Source organism: Neomonachus schauinslandi, chromosome 2 (assembly GCF_002201575.2).
Source record: "Neomonachus schauinslandi chromosome 2, ASM220157v2, whole genome shotgun sequence".
NCBI classification, from domain to species: domain Eukaryota; kingdom Metazoa; phylum Chordata; class Mammalia; order Carnivora; family Phocidae; genus Neomonachus; species Neomonachus schauinslandi.
Genome location: NC_058404.1, coordinates 111,088,866 through 111,108,601, shown reverse-complemented (window position 1 = coordinate 111,108,601; position 19,736 = coordinate 111,088,866). Strand labels below are relative to the sequence as shown.

Below are 19,736 nucleotides of genomic sequence, written 5' to 3'. Positions count from 1 at the left end.
GAGAGAGCGAGAGCACAAGCAGGGGGAGGGGCAGAGGGAGAGGGAGAAGGAGAAGCAGACTCCCTGCTGAGCAGGGAGCCCATCATAGGATTCGATTCCAGGACCCTGGGATCGAGCCCCACATCGGGCTCCCTGCTCGGCGGGAAGCCTGCTTCTCCCTCTCCCACTCCCCCTGCTTGTGTTCCCTCTCTAGCTGTCTCTCTCTCTCTCTGTCAAATAAATAAATAAAATCTTTAAAAAAAAAACAACAAAAAAACAAAAAAACAATCTCCTAGAAAAAGAGATTGGACTTGTGATTACTAGAGGTGCAGGGTAAAGGGAGAAGGAATCAGAGGAAGGTGACCAAAAGGTACAGAGTTCCAGTGATACCATAAATAAATACTAGGGATGTAATGTACAACAGGATGACTACAGCTAATACTGCTATATGATATACAGGAAAGTTAAGATAATAAATCCTAAGAGTTCTCATCACAAGGAAAATGTTTTCCTTTTTTTCCTTTCCTTTTATTGTATCTATATAAGAAGATGGACATTAGCTTAACCTACTGTGGTAATTCATTTCACAATATATGTAAATCAAAGCAACATGCTGTTCCTTAAACTTATGCAGTGATGCATGTCAATTATTTCTCAGTAAAACTGGGGGGGGGGAAAGAGTAGTATGGATAAGTGAATTGTAGGGCACCTGGGTGCTCAGGCAGTTAGGTATCTGCCTTCAGCTCAGGTCGTGATCCTGGGGTCCTGGGATCACGTCCCGCATTTGGCTTCCTGCTCAGTGGGCAGTCTGCTACTCCCTCTGCCCCTTCCCTGGCTGGTGCACTCTCTCCCCAGCCGCACCCCCCCTTGCAAAAACAAATAAAATCTTAAAAAAAAAAGTGAACTGTAGTTATTTTCAGAATGGAATATCAAACGGAAATGAGAATATTAAAAACTACCAATATTCAAAGCATGTGAATGAATCTCACGAGAATATTTAATAAATCAGCTGTAAAAGCATAATGTGATTCCATTTATATAAAGTTGAAAAGTCTGCACATGACAATTTTCTGTTTTCACAAGTTAGGATATCCTGAGGATGACAGTGTAGTAGCAGTGAGGGAACTCGAAGGGGCTTCCTCGATGTTGATTATGTTCTACGATCTGAGTGCTGGTTACAAAGATGTATTCACTTTGTAAAAATTCACTTAGCTGTATACTTGTAATTTATGCACTTTTCTACATGTGTGTATTAAAAAATACTTCAAAATTTAAAAATTTAAAATTTATTATATAGTCTATATGTCAATAGCTACCATGTGAATAAATGCACAGGATAAAGACTAGAAGGACATGAGCCAAAGGTAGTCTTTCACTTATTCATTTGTTCATTCATCCAACAGATACTTATTGAGCACCTGCTATACCAGGTATGGTGCTGGGTAGTGGCCATGGCCAGGTACTGGGCACTGCTATCTCCAGGAGTGAATTTCTAGTGTTTTTTTCTTCTTCTTTTTGTATTTCTAAAAAGTTTTATTGTGAATATGTATTTACTTATAAAATAACAGGACATTATATATATTTATTTTTAAAAGATTCTGATAGAAGGACAAGAACCACATGATCCTCTCAATAGATGCAGAAAAAGCATTTGACAAAGTACAGCATCCTTTCTTGATTAAAACTCTTCACAGTGTAGGCATAGAGGGTACATACCTCAATATCATAAAAGCCATCTATGAAAAACCCACAGCGAATATCATTCTCAATAGGGAAACACTGAGAGCTTTTCCCCTAAGGTCAGGAACACGGCAGGGATGTCCACTCTCACCACTGTTGTTCAACATAGTACTAGAAGTCCTAGCCTCAGCCATCAGACAACAAAAAGAAATCAAAGGCATCTGAATCGGCAAAGAAGAAGTCAAACTCACTTTTTGCAGATGACATGATATTCTATGTGGAAAATGCAAAAGACCTCACCCCAAAATTGCTAGAACTCATACAGGAATTCAGCAATGTGGCAGGCTATAAAATCTATGCACAGAAATCAGTGGCATTTCTATATATCAATGAGACAGAAGAAAGAGAAATTAAGGAGTCGATCCCATTTAAAATTGCACCAAAAACCATAAGATACCTAGGAATAAATCTAAACAAAGAGGCAAAGAATCTGTACTCAGAAAACTACAGAATACTCATGAAAGAAATTGAGGAAGATACAAAGAAATGGAAAAACATTCCATGCTCATGGATTAGAAGAACAAATATTGTTAAAATGTCAATGCTACCTAGAGCAATCTACACATTCAATGCAATCCCTATCAAAATACCATCAACTTCTTTCCACAGAACTGGAACAAATAATCCTAAAATTTGTATGGAACCAGAAAAGACCCCGAATAGCCAAAGGAATGTTGAAAAAAACCCCCAAAACTGGTGGCATCACAATCCCAGACTTCAAGCTCCATTACAAAGCTTTGATCATCAAGACAGTATGGTACTGGCACAAAAACAGACACACAGATCAATGGAACAGAAGAGAAAATCCAGAAATGGGCCCTTAACTCTATGGTCAACTAATCTTCGACAAGGCAGGGAAGAATATCCAATGGAAAAAATTCTCTTCAACAAATGGTGTTGGGAAAATTGGACAGCCACATGCAGAAGAATGAAACTAGACCATTTCCTTACACCATACACAAAAACAGACTCAAAATGGATGAAAGACCTAAATGTGAGACAGGAATCCATCAAAATCCTAGAGGAGAACACAGGCAGCAACCTCTTCGACCTCGGCCGCAGCAACTTCTTGCTAGAAACATCGCCAAAGGCAAGGGAAACATGGGCAAAAATGAACTTTTGGGACTTCATCAAGATAAAAAGCTTTTGCACAGCAAAGGAAACAGTCAACAAAACCAAAGGACAACCTACAGAATGGGAGAAGATATTTGCAAATAACATATCAGATAAACGGCTAGTATCCAAAATCTATAAAGAACCCATCAAACTCAACACCCAAAGAACAAATAATCCAGTCAAGAAATGGGCAGAAGACATGAACAGACATTTCTCCAAAGAAGACATCCAAATGGCCAACAGACACATGAAAAAGTGCTCAACATCAATCGGCATCAGGGGAATACAAATCAAAACCACAGTGAGATACCACCTCACACCAGTCAGAATAGCTAAAATTAACAAGTCAGGAAACAACAGATGTTGGCAAGGATGCGGAGAAAGGGGAACCCTCCTACACTGTTGGTGGGAATGCAAGCTGGTGCAGCCATTCTGGAAAACAGTATGGAGGTTCCTCAAAAAGTTGAAAATAGAGCTACTCTATGACCCAGCAATTGCACTACTTGGTATTTATCCCAAAGATACAAATGTAGGGATCCAAAGGGGCACCTGCACCCCAATGTTTATAGCAGCGATGTCCACAATAGCCAAACTATGGAAAGAGCCAAGATGTCCATAGACAGGTGAATGGATAAAGAAGATATGGTATATATATATATATATACAATGGAATATTATGCAGCCATCAAAAAAATAAAATCTTGCCATTTGCAGCAACATGGATGGAACTAGAGGGTATTATGCTAAGTGAAATAAGTCAGTCAGAGAAAGACAATTATCATGTGATCTCACTGATATGTAGAATTTAAGAAACAAGGCAGAGGACCATAGGGGAAGAGAGGAAAAATGAAACAAGATGAAACCAGAGAGGGACACAAACCATAAGAGGCTCTTAATCATAGGAAACAAACTGAGGGTTGCTGGACGGGAAGGATGGGGTAACTGGGTGATGGACATTGGGGAGAGTGTGTTTTAATGAGCACTGGGTATTATAGAAGACTGATGAATCACAGACCTGTACCCCTGAAACAAAAAATACATTATATGTTAAAAAAAATAGTAAAAAAATTTAAGAAAAAATGAATTAAAAAAAAGATTCTGATAGATCTATGGATCAGAAAGGAGTGTATTAATATAATTGTGTAGCCATGTTCTAATAGATGAGTTTTTGAGATACCTTTTTTTTTTTTTATCACTTCTTGGCCTTTTGGCTAAGATCAAGTGTTGAGATATTTACTTATTTTTGAAGTAACACTGGTATTCCCCAGGAAGCCTTTCCCATGCCCTTTGTAAAATGTATTCCTTTAGCAAACAGTAGCCATAATTTTTAGAAAAAAATGTATTTTTATTAGTAAGATTTTATATTACCTTCAACATCTGCCTATCTAAATATAAGTATGTATATTTTTTTTGAAGAGCAAATTTTTTATATGTGGTTATTTAATGTTATTTAAATACTTTAAAGGTTTTTTCAATAATAAGGCTTTAGGGTAATTAAAAAATATAAAAAATGTATAGTGTAAAATGAATTTGAATTTATATAAATACAAATTATCTATACCACGTCTTTTTGTGAATGAGATTTATCTTTAGATTTATCCTTTTCATTCTTTTTCTTCTGTTTTTCCTCTGCTTGTTTTTCAAAATAATCTTTAAGAAGATGGTTCAGCTGTGGTTCATACTGGCTTGCATGTTGTAATCCATCTTCCCTTCCTTAAAAAGATACAAAACATGAGACAACAGTATTTCATAGTGATCCCCTACTATTTTAGTCATCTCCCACAGTGGCAAATCCAGAGCTGTTTCTACCTGAACCACTTCAAGCACTAACTCAAAAGTCAGTTTCAATTCAAAATGCTTGAATTAAACATATTTTTACTTTACCTTCACAGTGTTGGATCACACGTCCCCAGAGTCGATTTTTCCGCAAACAGGATAAATTTCCCACAATCAATAAATGCCTCCTTCCTCTGGTCAATGCAACATTCATTCTTTTTTCTGAATCAATAAATCCTACTTGTCTTGTTCTTACACAGGACAGAATAATGATCTCCTTTTCAGCTCCCTGAAAAGCATCTACTGTGGATACATGCACAGCTTTAATATCAGGATGGTCAAAGTCCACGGCACTGAGTAAATGACAAAGCTATGCAGGAAAGAAGAAAGAGATCATACAGGGTAGGGACTATGAAGAACTTAAGACCTGAACCAATTCACAGCAGCCATTTTTATTTAACTGGTAGTGGATAATTTTCATTTTCATTTTCTTTTTTATGACTCACAAAGATTTGGTAGATAGTTTCTAAAATGATACATAAATAACTAGAGGACAATATAAATTAGGAAACAAAATCAAAAGTGATGATTTATCTATTGCTGGAGAATTCATCTGGATATGCTAATTCAGAGTTGATAAATAATAAAACAGATGAAAAATATTTTTTAAAAAAAGCAAAAACCAGTTAGAAGTAATTGGCTTATGCGTACATTAATATCTGGTATCTATCTTTGATTAATAAAATGAAATGATAATGAAAGTACATTTTGGAAAACAAAGATTGAATCCCATCTGTCTCAAAACACAAAGCATACACTGTATTTTCTTCCCTCTAATTTGTTTATTTGCATTTTTGCCCCAACAGCTGTAAACTGAATTTAATTAAACCTTGTTAGGTTTACATTTAATTATACAGAAAAAAAGCCAGACCAGACAAAAATCAGAATTTTTTTAATGTTAACTATACTCCCAAAAGTTTTTTAAGCACCAAACCAAACCACTACAAATGTAATATCAAATATTATAACACAAAATTATAATATTTAAGTATCATAACATGTAATACAAACCTTGTACATCTGGGATTTGTATAATGTTATCACCCCAATCATAGAGCCCGCTATTCCACTTGCAATCAGTGATTGAATCAGCTTGAGTGTAAAAGCAGCTTCTGCCACATTATGAAAGCTGTTATCTCTTTCAATCTGGAATAAGAAACAGATCCTAAATTGTATTTCCCAGAAAGGCTATGGAAAAACCAAGAAAACCATATAAACAACAACAATAAAATTAAACCCGGAAACTAAACCATGCTGACTCTCATTAACATTAATGTCATTTACCTGTTCCAGTCCTTTAACGTTATAGAAACACAGGGTTGGGAGCCATTCCAATAAAGGGCTCCTCTCTGTTTCTGAAATGCCATTCATGAGGTTTCCTTCATAAAACAGATCATTAGAGATAGCACTGATTGCAGGGTGACAACGGTATTGGGTTCTCAACAGAACTGGCTTATGCCCCTAAGAAATTTAAATGCAGAAAAATAAAAAATTAAACCATTTTTTTTCTTAGGGAAAAAAATAATATTTTAAAATTTAAAAGTATCACCATATTGTGCTCTTAGTAAATTAATTACAACCATGAAATAGATTATAAATAGATTGTAAATGAATTACAAACATGAAATAGACTACAAATAAAATTTTTCTAATTACTAAAAATATTTTCATGGTAAACTATTATTATACCACAAAATTATAAAATATAAAACAGGTCAAATCTTCAAATTATTACCTAATAAGTTTGGCACCTAACATTATGCTTTCAGAATCTATGCAGAGTTGGCTTGACACTAAATTGAAAGGGAATCTTCAAAAAAAATTAGAAAGTATTGTTGATAACTCATTTATTAATTTTCCCCCTTGGGCACAAGCCATCTTTCATTTTGAATCTTCAAAGAAGTTTCCAATTTTGTTAGTGCATTATAAAATCCACATTCCATCTACTTCAGGGCTTTTCTGGAACATGTTCTTTCTTTGCAAAATGTTCTGTAGGACTGTCTGAACATTTTAAATAACTACAAGTTACTCTAATAATAAAAGCACATAGTAAAAGGCAGGATTAATGATCACATAGACAAGGTATTTTTTATGGGAGAAAAACAGTAAGTAAAAAACCAATCCTCAGTACTAATTAGGGCATAAGTTTGTGGATGAGTCTAAGTCAGTGGGCATGTGAAATCTCTGACAAAAATACACAATATGCTCAAAGTACAAAAATGCTCAAAGGCTCTGGGGCACCATGCTGGCTCAGCAGGTGGAGCATGTGACTCTTAATCTTGGGGTTGTGAGTTCAAGCCCCAGGTTGGTTGTGGAGCCTACTTTAAAAAAAAAATGCTCAAAGGACCATGATTTAGTACTAGAAAAAATGTTAGAGAAATGACTAAATTATAGTATATCCACATTACGTATTTGGTGATAAAACATATTTATGACAACAGTGATGATTACAAAGCTAGTTAGTAACACAGGGAAATGATTTATTATAATGCAAAGTTTAAAAAAAAAGGCAGGATAGAAACTATATGGTAAGATCTCAATTTTGTAAAAAATATGTATATTTTTTCCAGCTTTATTGTGATATTATTGACACATAACATTGTATAAGTTGAAGGTGTACCAGGAGTTGATTTGATACACTTATATATTACAAACTGATTATCACCACAGCATTAGCTAACAGATCTATCACATCACATAGTTACCACATCCTTTTTATAGTAAGAATATTTAACATATACTCTCCTGGCAATTTTCAAATATGTAATATAGTATTATTAACTATAATCACCATGCTGTTAATTAGATCCCCAGAACTTATTCATCCTATAACCAGAAATTTGTACCCTTTGACATCTCCCTTTTCCTACCTCTCTACCTCCCAGTTCCTGGTAACTACAATTCTATTCCTTGTACGAGGTCAGCTTTTTTAGATTCTACGTATAAGTGATATATACTATTTGTCTCTCTCGGATTTATTTCGCTTAGCATAATGCTGTCAAAGTACATCCATGTTGTTGCAAATGGCAAGATTTCCTTCTTTTTTATGGCTGCATATTCCAATGTGTGTGAGCGCACGTGCGTGTGTGCACATATCAAATATACGTATTTTTATAGTTTATATATATACATATATTTGATATAAGCATATACCCCAAAGATAAAAGCTGGAAGGAACAATACTAAAATATTACAAAGGATTTTCTCTTGGGGGCAGTGAGGTTATTATAGATTCTTTATTTTTTTTTTTTTACCTTTTAGTTTTATGTAGTTTCCACACTTTCTATCATGATTAGTAGATATTATTTTTATTTCTTTTAATTAATTCTGAACTAGTTCAAATATACAGAAAAGCAAAGAAAATATAATACTCATGTATGTACCACACAGATCTGACATTAGTATTTAGTAATTGTTGCTTCAGATCTCTCTTAAGACATAAAATGTGACATATATAGATAAAGCCCCCACCTCATCTATTTCCTCTGCCACCTTCTCCAGAAATAGCTCCAAACTAAATCTATCTTATGGCATTCCCATGCAAGTTCTATATGTTTACTACAGAGGCATGTATCTATGATTAATACATATTATTTGTTATGCTTTTGAAATTCACATAAATTGTATTTTACACTATGTAACCCTTTGCATCTTGCTTCTCTCAATATCCACTATGTTTATGAGAACTGTCTATATGGATCAAGTGAATTCACCTTAACTGTTTTATATATTCCATTTTGTAAATTCTATTCCATTTTATTCTGTGAATAAATCACTTTTAAGTCCTTTATTTGCCCTTTTAAAATTCCCTCTAAAAATCTACTCATATTTTAAAAGTCATCGACAACAAATAAGTGAAAGAGCAAAGAGCGTAACAGCATGCATAGTATGCTAGCATTTGTTAAAAGAGGGGGAAAATATTTTATGTATTTGCTTACACTGGCATAAATTATCACTAGAAGGATACAAGAAAAAGATGACAGTTTCTTTGGGGGAGAGAAACTGAGTGGTTGGGGGACAGGAGTGGAAGGTTTCACTCTACTTTTTGGTTCCTCTTAAATTCAAATTTTGAATCATGTGACTATGTTACCTATTGAAAAATGTTTTAAGAACCTAAAGAATTTTTTTAATTAAGATTTTTTAAAAGCCACTGGAAAGGTCTGATTCAAAAGAATCTGGACACTGACATTATGGAAGGGGTAGAAAGTTATGCAATTCAATTCAGTTACAATTAAAAGCTCAAGACAATGAAGCTTGAGTCTTCACAAAATTGAGTACAACTCAACTCATAACTCAAATCAACTTGAAACTCAGTGTAAGGGGAAACTTCTGAAGAAAGTAGAATAAAACTGCCTTGGAGAATCCATTCTCTAATATCTAAAGGAACAACAAAATACTAAAATAACAAAATATTTAAAACAGCAAAGAAAAAATTCAGTAGCCATGCAACAAAGAAAGGTTTATAGCCAACCCAATGTCATAAACTTTAAAAAAGTACTTGTCACCAAGAAAGAAACAAAATTTTAAGTGGAAGGGAGAAATACAGTACAGATCTTCCTTGACTTATGATGGGGTAGCATCCTGATAAACCCATCATAAGTTGAAAATATCATAAGTCAAATGTATTTAATACAATCCTAAAGAAACAAACTAATTTTCTAAATAGTAACATTAAAGAATAAACTAAAAGCAGCAAAGAACAAATAGGATTTCTTCATAAAACTCACTGTAACCTAACTCAAAACTCTATCCAACTCCCAACTCAACGTAAGGGGAACAGACATAGTAGAAAAGGCTTCACAGATAATGAGGATGAAATTAAAGTAACATAAATGGAAGACAGATGAAGATACCCAATATAAGAATAACTGGGGGACCTCTGTTTTAGACTGAATGTGTCTCCCACCCAATTCCTATGTTGCAGCCCTAAACCCCAAAGTGATGGTATTTGGAGGTGGGGCCTTTGGAAGGTAATTAGGTTTAGATGAGGTCATGAAGATGAGGTCCTCATGATAAGATTAGTCTCCTTATAAGAAGAGGAAGAGGCCAGAGTTTTCTCTCCACCATGTGAGGATACAGCCAAGAAGAGAGTTCTTATCAGGAACCAAATCTGAAGGTACCTTGACCTTGGCCTTCCCAGCCTCCAGAACTGTGAGAAATAAATCTGTTGGTTAAGCCATCCAATATGTGGTATTTTGTTATAGCAGGCTGCACAGACAAGCTACTGATAGAGAATTCCACAGGTAGAAAAAAAAGCTTTCCTGAAACAAAGAAAGAAAAGAATCTCCACTTTGAGAGAACTTATATTACAGAATGATTAGTTACAGAAAGCTCCACACTGAGATATACTGTAGTAAATTTATCAATTTTAAGGTTATAAAAAGAGTTCTTGCATCCAGGTAGAAAACATAAATCATTACAAGGGGAAAATAATCAGGCTGGCCCTAAAATTCATAGTAATAGCAACAATTCAATAAGCCAAGGGGCCATTTACATTTAAAGGCAATAGACATTTGAAACAAAAGAACCCAGGAAAGTAGGCATCTATGAGCCATTCTTGAAAAAAAATGATGATGAAGTCCAAGGTACCCAGATGAAGTACTGAATCTTTTAAATATAGAACTGATTCTAAATAACTGTACAAATTATTATTGTAGAACAAAAAGAATAATGATGTAACTAACAACAATAGGAATATGGGAAGGGATAAGAAAAGGGGGGAAAGCATGAGAGCACTAATATCTCTACCTTTCAGAGCAAAGAAATCAATCCATCTGTCTAAAATCTGTTAGAGGATCTTTTAGGAAAAAACATTTCTTATGGGTAAAGAAATATTTATTTGAGATTTCATCATTTCTAGTTTCATTTCAGTTTTTCTCCTCTCTTAAGAAAGTACAGATTATTGAAAGTTCAAATAGCAAGATAACCCCTTAAATGCAATTTAAACTAGCAAGAATGGGGGTTCCTGGGAGGCTCAGCTGGTTAAGTGTTTGCCTTCAGCTCAAGTCCCAGGGTCCTGGATCGTGTCCCACATCGGGCTCCTTGCTCAGCAGGGGGTCTGCTTTTCCCTCTCCCTCTGCCCCTCCCCCAGCTTGTGCACGTGCTCTTGCTCACTCTCACTCTAATAAATAAATAAAATCTTTAAAAGGAATAAACTAGCACCAATGAAAAAATAAATTAATAATAATAAATAAGCTAGCAACAATGATAAAATTTTTCTTTTGGCAACAGATTTTCTATAATTCTTTTGGCTATAATATTTTAATCTTCTGCTTATAAAAATAGCTTGATTTAGATTATTGCATCAAAACAATAGTAATAATAAACAGGCAAGCAAATTGTGGTATATACATACAACGAAGTATTATTCAGCCATAAAAAAGTAATTAAATCATATAGACCAATGGAATAGAATGGATGGCTCAGAAATAAACCTGCACATAGTCAACTGATTTTTGACAAGGGTGCCAAAACCATTCAAGGACAGTTTTTTCAACAAATGGTGCTGGGAAAACAGGGTATCTGCATGGAAAAGAAAAAAGTTGGTCTGTACATTATACCATATACAAAAATTAACTCAAAATGGATCAAGGAATTAAATGTAAGAGCCAAAACTATAAAACCCTTAGAAGAAAACATTGGGGGAAATCTGTATGATACTGGACTGGGCAACAATTTCATGGCTATGACACCAAAAGCAAAAGCGATGTAAGAAAAAATAGATAAATTGGACCTCATCAAAATTACAAACTTTTGTGCATCTAAGGATACTGTCAAGGGGCACCTGGGTGGCTCAGTTGGTTAAGCGTCCAACTCTTGATTTTGGCTCAGGTTATGATCTCAGGGTCGTGAGACTGTGTCCCATGTCAAGCTCTGCACTGGCCTGGAGCCTGCTTAAGATTCTTTCTCCCTCTGCCCAACCCACCACTTGTTCATGTGAGCACTTATCTCTCTCAAAAAAAGAAAAAAAAAAAAGATACTGTCAAGAAAACAAAAGACTACCTAAGAATGGAAGAAAGTATTTGTAAATGATGTATCTGATAAGGATTTAATATCCAGAAAATATAAAGAACACATACAACTCAACATCAAAAAACCAAACATCCCAATTCAAAATTGGGCAAAACACTTGAATAAGCATTTTTCCAAAGATAAGCACATGAAAAAATGCTCAATGTCATTAGTCATTAGGGAAACCATAATGAGATACCTACTTCACACTCACTAGGAGAGCTATTATTAAAAAAACTCAAAAAATATAAAACAAAAAAACAAATATTGGTGAAGATGTGGAGAAACTGGAATATTTTGTTGAGAAATTGCTGTTGGGAATGTAAATGGTACAGCTGATACAGACAACAGTTTGGTGGTTCCTCAAAAAGTTAAACATAAAATTATCAAGGATGTGGAGAAAAGAGAACCCTCTTGCACTGTTAGTGGGGATGCAAACTGGTGCAGCCACCCTGAAAAACCATATGGAGGTTCCTCAGAAAGTTAAAAATAGAACTACCGTATGATGCAGGGTATTTGCACTTCTGAGTCTTTACCCCAAAAATACAAGAACACTAATTCAAAGACATATATGCACCCCGATGTTTATAGCAGCACTATCTACAATAACCAAATTGTGAAAACGGCCCAAGTGTCCATCAACTGATGAATGGATGAAGAAAATGTGGTATATATACATATATACAATGCAGTATTATTACTCAGCCATAAAAAAAGAATGAAATGTTGCCATTTGCAATGACATGGATGGAGCTAGAGAGTATAGTGCTAAGCAAAATAAGTCAGTCAGAAAAAGATAAATACCATAGGATTTCACTCATATGTGGAATTTAAGAAACAAGACAAGCAAAGGGAAAAAAGAGCAGGGGAGGGAACCAAGAAACAGACTCTTAACTACTGAGAAAAAACTGATGGCTACTAGAGGGGAGGTTGGTAGGGGGATGAGTTAAATAGGTAATGGGGATTAAGGAGAGGACGTGTTGTGAGAAGCACCCGGTGTTGTATGGAAGTACTGAGTTATTATATTGTACACCTGAATTTTAACAAACTGGAATTTGAATAAAAACTTAAAAACAAAAAAGAGAATGGATTAAAAAAAACCCATAAAAGCATTATATAACCCAGTAGTAGCACTTCTGGGTGTGTAATCAAAAGAACTGAAAGCAAAGACTTGAACAGGTATTTGTATACCAATGTTCATAGCACCATTATTCACAATAGCTGAAAGATAGAAACAACCCAAATATCCATCCATAGATGAGTGGATAAATAAAATGGGGTATTACACACAATGGAATGTTATTTGGCTTTAACAAGGAATGAAATTCTGACACATACTACAACATGGATGAACCCTGAATGTATTATGCTAAGTAAATAAGCCAAACACAAAAGGACAAATATTGTAGGATTCTACTTATATAAAGCACTTAGAGTAGGCAAATTCATAGAGGAAGAAAGTAGAACAGAGGCTATCAGCTCAGGAAAAAAGCATATTAAACAACGGGTACAAAGTTTCTGTTGGGATAATGAAAAAGTTCTAGAAATGAGTAGGGTGATAGCTGCACTACATTGTGAATGTACTTTTAAAAAAATGTAATATAGCACTGACATATGCCACAGTGTGGATGAACCTCAAAAACACTGTGCTAAGTGACAGAAGCCAGGCACAAAAGGTCAATATTGTATAGATTCCAAGTTGTATGATATGAAAGTTGTAAACTGTATGATATAAAATCTCCTGAACAGATAAATCTATACAGACTGAAAACAAACTGGTGGTGGCCAGGGCTGGAGGAAGGAGGGAATGGAGAATAACCACTCAACAGGTATGGCGTTTTATTTTGGGGTGATAAAAATGTTTTGAAACTAGAGAGGGGTCGTTACACAGTACTGTGAATGTACTAAATGCCACGGACTTATTCCTTTAAAATGGTTAATTTTATGGTGAATTAGTTACCTCAACTTAAAAATATATTAATAATTAATTGAAAAAATTCTTTTAAATGTGAAGTAGTACCCTACAACAGCTCTACAATAGGGGCAGGGATAATAGAGACATTATAGAGTTTTTTAAATTTTGGAGCAAAAGCAATGTATTTACTATCCATTACTAAAGTACATGGGGGAAATATTCATTTTATAAAAAGGCATTTAAATTAAATTAAATTATCTTTAAGAGGGGTACTTTCTAAACAATTCCAGTTAAAATTATTTTAGGGCATAGAGTAGTTCTAATATTTTCATTTTCTATCAATCTACATAGTGTATAATCAATAAATGATAATTCTGTATGAATTTAGCAGTAGTACCATTAAGCAAAGCCGATCAAAAAGAGTTTGTTCCAATCCATTTTCATGAGCTGCATCAGAACCCTGAATAGTAGGAGGAAGCTGTTTGGGATCTCCAACAAGAATCAGCTTTTCACACTCAAACCTAAAAACAGAATTCCAAAAGTTAATCTAAGCAACAACAACAACAAAAAGCATGCATTCACATCACTTGTTGCACTGTTTTGTTTTTTAAGATTTATTTATTTGAGAGAGAAAGAGAGAAAAAGCAGGGGTGGGGGAGCAGAGGGAGAGAGTGAGAGAAACTTAAGCAGACTCCTCGCTGAGCCCGGAGCCCAAAGGGGCTCAACGGGGCTTGACGGGGCTCGATCTCATGACCCTGAAATCATGACCCTGAGCCTAAACCAAGAGTCAGAGGATTAACAAACTGTGCCACCCAGGTGCCCCTTATTGCACTATTTTCTAGCATGTATTTCAAAGAACTGGAATACCACAGAGTTCTGGGAACTAGGGCACCTAGCTGGCTCAGTCAGTAGAGCATGCGATTCTTGATCTCTGGGCTGTGAGTTCAAGTCCCACACTGGGTATAGAGATTACTTGAAAATGAAAAATCTTAAAAAAAAAGTTCTGGTAACTAACAAGGCTTAATAATGTTAATAAATGTATTAAAGGGATTTGAAGTTATTCAGTAAAAAATCCTTTACATCTTTTTTCCACATAAAATTTGCTAAATGTCTACCTGCCTCTGCATGGAATTAGCATTTTGCAGAACACATTTTGAGAAACAATGACTTTTAAATTTCGTAAACTCAGAGGCTTTCTTAGAAGTCATTTGGCTTAAACTCTTATTTTAGAGGTGAAGTAAATTAGGCTCCTGGGGGCTAAATGTCTTTCTAAATAGAGGTGGGATATCATGGGAAAATGTCCAGTTTTTGTAGAAAAATCTATAGTGGAACCTTTAATCTAGTTGAGAAATCTGCAAGGTCCTAGGAGAATCCTAGCACTAGAGTTATCAAGGCTTTAAAAATTATGTAATCTGGGGTGCCTGGGTGGCTCAGTCAGAAAAGTGTCTGACTCTTGATTTCGGCTCAGGTCCTCATCTTGGGGTCCCGGGATCGAGCCCTGTGTGGGTCTCTGTGCTCAACGGGGAGTCTGCTCTCTTCCTCTCCTTCCCCTACCCCCACTTGTGTTCTCTCTCAAATAATCTTTAAAAAAAATTATGTGATCTATCACCAGGGAAATACAAATCAAAACTATAATGAGATACCACGTCATACTTGTTAGAGTGGCTAAAATCAACACAAGAAACAACTGGATTGGTGAGGATGTGGAGAAAGAAGAACCCTCATGCACTGTTTGTGGGAATGCAAACTAGTACAGCCACTGTGGAAAACAGTATGGAGGCTCCTCAAAAAATCAAAAATAGAACTACCCTATGATCTAGCAATTGCACTACTGGTTATTCACCCAAAGAATGCAAAAACACTAATTCAAAAGGGGGGGAAATCGGAGGGGGAGACGAACCATGAGAGACTATGGACTCTGAGAAACAAACTGAGGGTTCTAGAGGGGAGGGGGAGGGGGGATTGGTTAGCCTGGTGATGGGTATTATGGAGGGCACGTACTGCATGGAGCACTGGGTGTTATACGCAAACAATGAATCATGGAACACTACATCAAAAACTAATGATGTATGGTGATTAACATAACATAATAAAAGAAATACTCTTCCAAAAAAAAAAAACAACACTAATTCAAAGGGGTAATGCACCCTTATGTTTGTAGCAGCATTATTTATAATAGCCAAGATATGGAAGCTGCCCAAGTGTCCATTGACTGATGAATGAATAAAGAAGAAGTGGTATATATATACAATGGAATATTATTCAGCCATAAAAAAGAATGAAATCTTGCCATTTGCAATGATATAGATGGAGCTAGAGAGTACAATCCTAAGAAAAGTAAATCAGTCAGAGAAAGACAAATACCATATGATTTCACTCATATGTGGAATTTAAGAAATAAAATACACAAAGGAAAAAACAAGAGACAAATCAAGAAACAGACTTTTAATTAGAGAAAACAAACTAATGGTTACCAGAGGGAGGCTGGGGGGGGGTGTTAAATAGGTGATGGGGATTAAGGAGGACACTTGTGATGAGCACAGGGTGAAGTATAGAAGCGCTGAATCATTATATTGTACACCTAAAACTAATGTAACACTATGTCAACTAACTGGAATTAAAATTAAAACTTAAAAAAAAAAAATTATGTGATCCAAATGTCTCAACTGTGATCTAACAAAATTTTGACACATTAACCAACCCCCCTAAATTTTCCTCCGCATTCTCTTATTTATTTTTTAATTATTATGTTGTTAATCACCATACATCATTAGTTTTTGATGTAGTGCTCCATGATTCATTGTTGGCGTATAACACCCAGTGCTCCATGCAGAACGTGCCCTCTTTAATACCCATCACCAGGCTAACCCATCCCCCCACCCCCTCCCCTCTAGAACCCTTAGTTTGTTTCTCAGAGTCCATAGTCTCTCATGGTTCGTCTCCCCCTCCAATTTCCCCCCCTTCATTTTTCCCCTCCTGCTATCTTCTTCTTCTTTTTCTTCTTTTTTTTTTTTTTTTTAACATATAATGTATTATTTGTTTCAGAGGTACAGGTCTCTGCATTCTTTTAAATAATCAGTTTAGTATCTAAATTGCTAAGAACACTCACAAAAGTTTGGTAAGAGTTTGAAGTGCGAAATTATTTGAAATAATCGTGATGTCTGAGTACTTTTCGGAAAAGAAATTTTTAGGTTACCTTGCAATAGGAAGGAGAGAGGCCGGTTCAGTTATTTGACTACACTCATCCAGCACTACTACAGGAAATTTAAGACCATTCATGCATGGGAATGGGCAGGCTGCACAGGTAACTCCAACTACTCGCACCTTTAGTACAACAAGAATATTATTAATTAACAACCTTTTGAGAAAATAAGATAATGTATTTACCAAAGAACTTGTAAATCTAAAATCAGAAATGAGCTGTCCTAATTACTGGTAATCAGGAATAACAGGTCACTTTATCTCCACATTTTTATTATTTCCACGTAGGAAATGGAAATCACAGAACATAGGCTACTTAAGCCACAAGTCCCTTAATAAGAACAAATAAAAGGCAGTTTGATATTCACAAGGAAGGTATTATATTATCAGGGATTTAAAAAATATTAATGATGACATCCATATTTTATCCTTCTAAACAAAGCTGGATAAACGCAAAATGCATTATTATCAACACAGGCCAAAATTCTCCACAAAGAACAGTGAATATGCTATAAACTGTATTTTGCTTAACCTTCAATCACACTAGGATTTTGACTTATTTAAGAAAGTAAAGAATACTATTTCTAAACAACGGTAAATTAAAGTGTACTTGTGGCCTATAAGCATATTCGAATCTTATAATTCTCAAATATTATAGCAGAATACCATTATTCTCAAGGCAAAAAGCCTGATAAAAAAGCTAATATTTAATCTCTGGAACTAAACATAAACAAGAGGAAAATCACTGAATTTTCTAATTAGATGTGTTCAATTGCCCTAGTAGTCTAATAGCTACAGACATACACACACACACACTCACATATATATACACACATACACATACATAATTTTTTTTCTCTCCTAACAATCTGAAGTATAATTCCACTTTTTGGTAGCAAGGGCAGTCCACACAAACAGACCATATCTTTTGTCAACAAATGTGACTGACAAAAATATGCTTTACAAATTAAATACTGCCTCCATAGATCCTGTGAAACAAGAAATATATACATTAATAATAACATTCATCACGTATAACAGCCCTCTGTCAGTTAGTTTCCTTTTGTTAAAAACAAAAATCACAAAGCCACATTTATATTAGAAACTCCACACTTTTTGAATATTCAGCTCTTTTAAAATGATCCAGCAGAAGACACCACTGTAGTAAAATACACTGCTCATGGTACCACTCTCAAATATCATTCATTATTTAATTTCTGGAATTCTGGAAATTCAGCCATAAAAAAGAATGAAATCTTGCCATTTGCAATGATACAGATGGAGCTAGAGAGTACAATCTTAAGAAAAGTAAATCAGTCAGAGAAAGACAACCTTAGAATGAGAACCCGAAAGTTGTGAACCAGGAAGAAGTTTTTTTAAAAGAAATAGCTAGGGGCGGGAGCCTCTGTAGCTCAGTTGGTTAAGCAACTGCCTTCGGCTCGGGTCATGATCCTGGGGTCCTGGGACTGAGCCCCGCATCGGGCTCCCTGCTCGGCGGGAAGCCTGCTTCTCCCTCTCCCACTCCCCCTGCTTGTATTCCCTCTCTCACTCTCTCTCTCTGTCCATTAAAAAAGAAATAGCTAGGAGCGCCTGGGTGGCTCAGTCGTTAAGTGTCTGCCTTTGGCTCAGGTCATGATCCTAGGATGGAGCCCCGCATCGGGCTCCCTGCTCCGCGGGAAGCCAGCTTCTCCCTCTCCCACTCCCCCTGCTTGTGTTCCTGCTCTCGCTATCTCTGTCAAATAAATAAATCTTAAAAAAAATAAATAAAATAGCTAATACAAAAACATAAAGAACTAAGCTTTCTTTAAAATATTATATGAGTATCTACTAATTTGTCATCATATTGCTAAGATTCTAACCCCAGAAGATATTTTATTATTGATCTAGGAAATAGCAATTAACTATGAAGCACTTTTAAAATTTAATTCTATTGTAAAGACATGTCACTTTAGAAATGTGTTAGCTCTGAATGCCTAATTGGACCTTGGAAATTTGTTAGACAAAACTTTTTAAAAAATGTTCCCTTTAAAAGAGTTTTCATTTGGGGCACCTGGGCGACTCAGTCAGTTGAGCATCTGACTCTTGGTTTCAGCTCAGGTCATGATCAAGCCCTGATCCAGCTCCAAGCTCTGTGGGGAGGGTGCCTGAAGATTCTCTCCCTCTACCCCTCCCCTCACATGCATGTGCATGCACACACACATTCACTCACTCTCTCTCTTTAAAATAAGTAATTAAAAATAAATAAATAAAAGAGTTTTCATTTGTGAACAGATAATACCAATGAACAATAGATTATGCTATCTGGGCTTTCACTTGGAAAATAATAATAAAAAAAGAAAATTATCAAAGAAATCATTAACAATTATTCTTACATATCAATATTATGTTGGATAAGTGAGTAAAATGATAAGTAATTTACATAAATGACTAATTTGCATTAATTGAACACAGTCAAACTAAGCCCTTCTGGATTTAGTTGGGGAGAAGAAAGTAGAGTTAACTCTATAACTCAAAATAATAGAAAGCTAGTCTGAAACCTGAGGACTTCTATAATCAAAACTTGTAGATTGGGGCGCCTGGGTGGCTCAGTCGTTAAGCGTCTGCCTTCGGCTCAGGTCATGATCCCAGGGGCCTGGGATCAAGTCCCACATCGGGCTCCCTGCTCGGCAGGAAGCCTGTTTCTCGCTCTCCCACTCCCCCCCCCTGCTTGTGTTCCTGCTCTCGCTATCTCTCTCTCTGTCAAATAAATAAATAAAATCTTTGGGGGGAAAAAAAAACCAAACTTGTAGATTGGTTAGTATTTCCAATTTCTCTCTCCCTCCCTGTAAGAGTATTACACATCCAGGGCGCCTGGGTGGCTCAGTTGGTTAAGCGACTGCCTTCGGCTCAGGTCATGATCCTGGAGTCCCTGGATCGAGTCCCGCATCGGGCTCCCTGC

General features: G+C 35.7%; 1 protein-coding gene across 1 annotated transcript in view; it reads right to left on the bottom strand.

Annotated features, from left to right (window-relative positions):
* Positions 1 to 4,390: 4,390 nt before the first annotated feature.
* ZGRF1 (zinc finger GRF-type containing 1) overlaps positions 4,391 to 19,736 on the bottom strand; it is a 96,491-nt gene continuing 81,145 nt past the window's right edge. The window contains 6 exon segments of the mRNA XM_021684528.1: positions 4,391 to 4,548; positions 4,720 to 4,981; positions 5,683 to 5,817; positions 5,956 to 6,132; positions 13,995 to 14,118; positions 16,794 to 16,921. Coding sequence (XP_021540203.1) covers positions 4,391 to 4,548; positions 4,720 to 4,981; positions 5,683 to 5,817; positions 5,956 to 6,132; positions 13,995 to 14,118; positions 16,794 to 16,921 — 984 coding nt within the window.